Source organism: Gossypium hirsutum, chromosome A01 (genome assembly GCF_007990345.1).
Source record: "Gossypium hirsutum isolate 1008001.06 chromosome A01, Gossypium_hirsutum_v2.1, whole genome shotgun sequence".
NCBI classification, from domain to species: domain Eukaryota; kingdom Viridiplantae; phylum Streptophyta; class Magnoliopsida; order Malvales; family Malvaceae; genus Gossypium; species Gossypium hirsutum.
In genome coordinates, this window is record NC_053424.1 from 7,038,108 (window position 1) to 7,044,052 (window position 5,945).

At 32.7% G+C, this 5,945-nt stretch overlaps 1 protein-coding gene across 1 annotated transcript; it reads right to left on the reverse strand.

Moving 5' to 3' along the window:
* Positions 1–761: 761 nt before the first annotated feature.
* On the reverse strand, positions 762–5,613 carry LOC107917677 (uncharacterized). The gene is made up of 3 exons (XM_041078279.1): positions 5,610–5,613; positions 4,523–4,775; positions 762–1,081 (listed from the first exon to the last, which is right to left on the reverse strand). Exons 1-3 carry the CDS (start codon positions 5,611–5,613, stop codon positions 913–915), a joined length of 426 nt encoding a protein of 141 aa, XP_040934213.1. The 3' UTR covers positions 762–912.
* Between the last annotated feature and the right edge of the window lie 332 nt (positions 5,614–5,945).

The window sequence follows — 5,945 nt, forward strand, 5'->3', positions numbered from 1 at the left end:
TTAGCCTCCCCACTTCATTTTGTTTGCATTACATAATTCCTTTTAGATTTTTATTAAAAATAATTATCAAAAAATACATAATTGTAATTTTGTTTTCTCTCAGAAAAGAGAGAGAGAGGAAAAAAAACACTGTTATAAATAATAAATACATTATAAACCAAAATCTTGTTATCAATCAAACAGTGTACTATAATAATTTATTATAATTATAGTTGTTGAAATGTAATGTTTACTTATAATTTCTTTAAAAATTATATTTTTGATCCTTGATTTTATTATAAAAATGTATGCATTCAATAAATAAATAAATCAACTTCAACCACAGTCAACAAACTTGTTCTCAACCATAAACAATTTATTGTTTTTTTAAGGGTTAATAATAAATTTGGCCACTAACGTTTATATGTTTTGTTAAAATAGTCCTAATTGTATTTCTGAGCTTTTTTTACCATTAATCTTTTTTTTTCAAATTATTTTTTCTAACAAATTTGAGGAAAGTATCATTAAAAAAACTAATAGGGATGATGTGGAATATTTTTAATGAGATGTAATTTATTACTGATGTAACTGAATAAGATAATTACATGTAAAAAATAATAAAATAAATCATATATGAAATTTTAAAAAATAACTCTTAATTTAAAGAAAATAAACGTAACTATCTAAAAAAAGGTTTCAAAATGAATGTGTAATAGGCCCAATTTGCCCGGGCCTATGAAAACCCAAAAAAGTAGAAAAAAATCAAAACACAAAAAAATAATAATAAACCAAACAGAAATAAAATAATAAATTAAAATGTTTCTGGATTTAAAGTCTATTTACAATTCATTTAGCCCCAAAAAATAATAGCCTAAACAAACACCCAAAATCCCTTAATCCAATTACATAAAATCCGGCCCAATTAAATAAATCCTAAAACCTAATTCTAATAGCCCAAACCCGAGGCCCAATACACCTAAAAAGGAGTACAGCAACTGAGAGCACCAGAAACTTCTGGAATAGGCCAGAGAGTTGGGTTCCCACGAGTGGCTCCTCGCACGGCCTCCTTCGCACGTCTCCCCGCTCCTCCGTACCGCCGAGTCTGCACAAGAATACACCAGAAGAACCACTAACAAGAATACAGCAAATAAATATTATTGTGACAGCCCTAAAGTGACCCTAGTCGGAAAGCGGTCTCGGGACCGCTAGACCGAGTCACCAAATTATTTGATTGTGATAATTATTGCCTAAAGTATGTGAATATAAATGTGTGAAAGTTTTAAGCTTCGATTTAGTTAATTGCATGTGAATTTAGTTGATAGGACTTATGTGAGAAAATTTAGAAATGTGCTAGGCCAATGCAAGTGGCCTAATAGTGCATGTAATCAAAGGGGTGGACTTGCATGTCAATTTCTCCCCATTTAAGTACTAGTGGCCGGCCATGACAAGGGATGATGGGCAAAACATGTCATGAAACATGTTGTGTTAACGGAAAAATAAAATAAGAAGCATGGGCAAAACATGTCATGAAACATGTTGTGTTAATGGAAGAATAAAATAAGAAGCATGGGCAATAAACTAATAAGAAATTGAATGAAGAAAACAAAGAGAAAAAATGTGTTCATCATTCTTATGCATGACCAAAAAAAAAGAAGAGAAAAGCTCTCATGTTGTTCTTGGCCGAATAGGAGAAAGAAAAAGAAGGAAAAGAGCTTTGAGGAAATCGGCTATGGTGGTTTGATAGACTAAGGTATGTTTGATGATGTTCCATGAGATGCATGCATGTTTTAGCAGTTAGCTTGAGTTCTAAATAGCCATGGTTCAAATCTTTACTATGTCATGGAGATGATATTCGGCCAAGGTGGATTGGTGTTGATATCATTTGCATGCTAAAAGTGAAGCTTTGTAATGGTGCATGTGATGGTGGATTAATGATTCTTGAATCTACTTTTTAGCATTTTTGAGTGAGACATTAAGTTCTTTGTTTAACCATGACCAAAAATTGAAATGGTATGGTGTTGTGATGCAATCGGCCCCAACATAGACATGTATGTTCGGCCACATGAATAAGTACATAAGTTATGTGTATGTTCGGCCATAGGTAGCTTATTGATGGCTTTAGCTTGACTTAGAAAATTCGGCTAAGGGGAAATATTAGCTAGTATGTTGAATTCGATTCGTGATTTCGTACATATGTGACTTTAGTGTCTAATGTATATATGGGCTAAGTACCTTGAGCTTCTCTTTTGATGTTCGAATGAATTGTATTAAATTGCTTGATGTGATTAAAAATGCGTATGACCATTGTGTATTTGAGCTAAAATGTGGCCATATGACCTATCAAACTCCTTGTCATATTCGGCCATAAGCTAGCAAAATGAGACTTTAATGAATTAAATTTGTTTGAATTAAGCTCAAGAGCAAAGGGAAACTAAATCCGATAAAGGGAAGGAAAAAGTGGTCGAATAGCCGTTGAAACCGTTCGACAACATCCGAGGTAAGTTCTTGAGTAATAGAGCTTAAATTATGATTTGATTAGATCATGTTTTAAGCAAATCAAAATCATGCTCCTTGTGTGTGGCTATTGAGCCGAAATTGCAAGAGTGATAAGTGTCTTGTGTTTGAGTTTTGCTAATGAAAATGAAATACGAATGTGTCATGATTTATTGTTAAATGTGCATGGTTATTCGAATGATGTCCGGGCTAAGTCCCGAAGGCTTTGTGCTAAGTGACCATATCCGGACTAAGATCCGAAGGCATTTGTGCGAGATACTAATTCCGGGCTAAGCCCGAAGGCATTGGTGCGAGTTACTAAATCCGGGTTAAGTCCCGAAGGCATTTGTGCGAGTTACTAAATCCGGGTTAAGTCCCGAAGGCATTTGTGCGAGTTATTATAACCGGGCTATGTCCCGAAGGCATTTGAACGAGTAGCTATATCCGGTTAAATTCCGAAGGTACGTGATTTGGGAATGAACGATCTTGCTGTAAAAATTTCAGTTAATACGCTTGAAACATCCCAACATTGAGGTATGTTTCGTATGTGCTTTGAATTAGTTGAGCCCTTACAAATAAGTATTCGCTCAGTTGATAAATGAGCTACCGGCCTTTGGCTAAGTTGATCTTTGTGTATGAATATAAGGGTTGGTAATGTGAAGTAAGTATGATACTGAAAATTTGTGCATATGAAATTATCTGTTTAGCTACATGAATGCTATACTTTTGTTGTGCTGGAATCCCTTGCTCAAAATTTACTAAGCATAAATTGCTTACTCCGTTTCTTTGTTTCTCTGTTTTATAGATTTTGGCTCGTCAGCTATCGGACTCGGGATTTTTGGAAGTCGAAGTCTCCCACACTATCAAAGCCCCTTTTGGTACAATTTTGGTTGAACTTCGAAATGGCATGTATAGGACTACCCTTTTTGTTGTGGGTCATGGACCCTTTGGATTTGTATAATTTTGGATAGCCATGCGAAAATGGCTTATATATGTTTGAGCATAATGTTATACTCATTTGGTATGGATATGCTTAACAAGGATTGGCCATGGGAATGGTTAATCACTATCATAATTTGTGCTATTTATGCTAAAAGGGCTAGTTGAATCATGGAAACTATGAAATAGGTAAAGTCTACCTTAAAGGCAGATGCTGACAGCAGCAGTGATGTAGATTTGGAAAATCACTAAAATAGTAGAAATGGAATTAAATAGTGAATAAATTATGCAAACGAACCTTGATGAATCTATTTTCATAGGAAAGTAACGAAACGTTCATATGAACAGTATATTATGAGATGCTAAAGTTTTCGTGAGACAGGGTCAGAACGGTTTCTGGATTCCCTGTTCCGAATTTTGAAATTCATTATAAATTAACCAGAGATAATTAGAAGTCATGCCATATATGAATAGATTCCTTTTTGAGTCTAGTTTCTATAGAAACAAACGGCATCAGTATTGAAGCCCTGTACAGGGAGATATCCAAGTCGTAATGCGCAAAGGTCAGTGTAGTCGATCCCTGTAACATGGGAGACTTTGACTAATAAACTGTAATAATTGGCCCGACCAAAAATTCTAGAAAAAAATTTGTAGATGCATATATGAGTCTAGTTTCAGGGAAAAATCACGAAGCTGATTTTCGAGTTGTAAAACTCAAGATATGATTTTTAAGGTGACAGTGACGCAGTTAGCCAGCTTGCCTGAAAAATTTAAAATGGATTGTGCAAAGAAGTGATTTAAGTCTGCAAACCACTCGTGTCCGACTCCGGCGACGGACTCGGGTACGGGGTGTTACAATTATTTTTATTTTTATTTATTCTAAAAATCTGGCTATAAAAAGCCGTCGATTTCATCTCTGTAATCTTACGCATACACATACACTATACGCATATTGAGATAATACAAAGAATCAGTAAAAAATCATAAGGTGATTTCAAGTTTTTTTTTCTTTCTTTCGTCCTTAATATTTTTGTTTTTCATTTTTTTGCATATATTTTGCTTCGTAGAATATTTAAAAAAAAAAAGAATGAATGAAATGAAAAGGGTTTACCTAGATGCACCATCGAAATCCTTGTTTCCCCCGACGAAATCAGAGTTTGAAATGGGGATTTCTGAGTGAAAATGAGCTGAGAGTCCCAGCTTTGATGGAAATAAGGAGCACCGCTGCCATTCACTAACTACAATAGTGAAATGGTGGATAAAAGGCCGAAAGGGGGTGGAAAACCCTAGAACTGCTGCGCCGAAACCCTTAAAAATTGGTGCTTGGATTGTGGATTGAAAAATGGCAGATTGCCATTCAGTTTCTTTTTAATTTTAAATCAAAATTGAAATGGCGCTGTTTAAGGGAGGGGGGTCCGTGCGTCAGCCCGTTCCAGGACCCGGATCCGCACCTTTGTGCTTCAAATGGGATATTTATGCGTTTTTGCATTTCACCTGCTTTTTAAATTTTTCCTAAAATTTGCGCGTTTTTGCAATTGGGTCTGCGATGCAACACTGCGTTTTGGGGCCTAGACTATTCTCAGTTCTAGTCCCTATACATTTGCGCACATTGCACATTGATCCTATTTGTGATTACTTTATTTGTAAATTGACCCTTTTGTTTCAATTTTGTTTTAATTAAGCTTTTTATCCTATTTTTAGTCACTGCACATTTATTCTCTTTTACATGCTGGATTACATGTTTTGATATTTTGAGTTGCTTTAATAATTGAATTTTGCTCTAGAAGCTATTATTATAATATTTCCTATTTTATTCTATCATTTTGATAATTTGTATATTATTTGTAATAGAGTTCATTTTAGTTTATGTATGCTATTAATTTTATGTTATTTTATAATTTCTTTTGAATTTATTCACATATTTTAATATTTATATTCTTTTTTAGAAATTCATCTATTTTATGTGTCATTTAAGTTATCATTAAGCATATATTTAGTACTTATATTTAACTTACATACGTTATTAAAGCTATGTTATTTTATACATATAGTTTTTAGCAAATTTGTATATAATTGTGTTTTTAAATTTATTACATATATAACTTATGATAAAATTAAGTTAATCTTATAATTCATATTTTAATTCAATATTATTTTGACATACAATTATTTCTAAAATTTCTTCACATGTACATTACCCATATTAAATTATTTTTACTATAGTCCACGTTATTAGTTTCATATTACTTTATGTAAATATTTTTTTTTATGTATACTTTCCTATAACATTATTTATGTGTATAAGGCATTTCTTTTAAGAAAATCGTACAATTTACTTATTGTATTTACTTTCATATCTTATTATCCTTATGTATGTAGTATCAAGATGTATCACTAATCTAAACCTATTTGTTTCATGTAAAATTATTTATACATTGTTTATTTCAAAATTCTATTTGCACATACATATATATTAAAACATATGTTTGATTTATAGGCATCACTCAATTCATACATTGTATACATAATTATTA

Excerpts from the sequence above, each read along its gene's own strand:
- LOC107917677 (XM_041078279.1), bottom strand. Across the intron at positions 1,082-4,522 it reads GATTTCGATGGTGCATCTAG|ACTCGGCGGTACGGAGGAGC; the intron begins GTAAACCCTTTT and ends ATTCTTGTGCAG.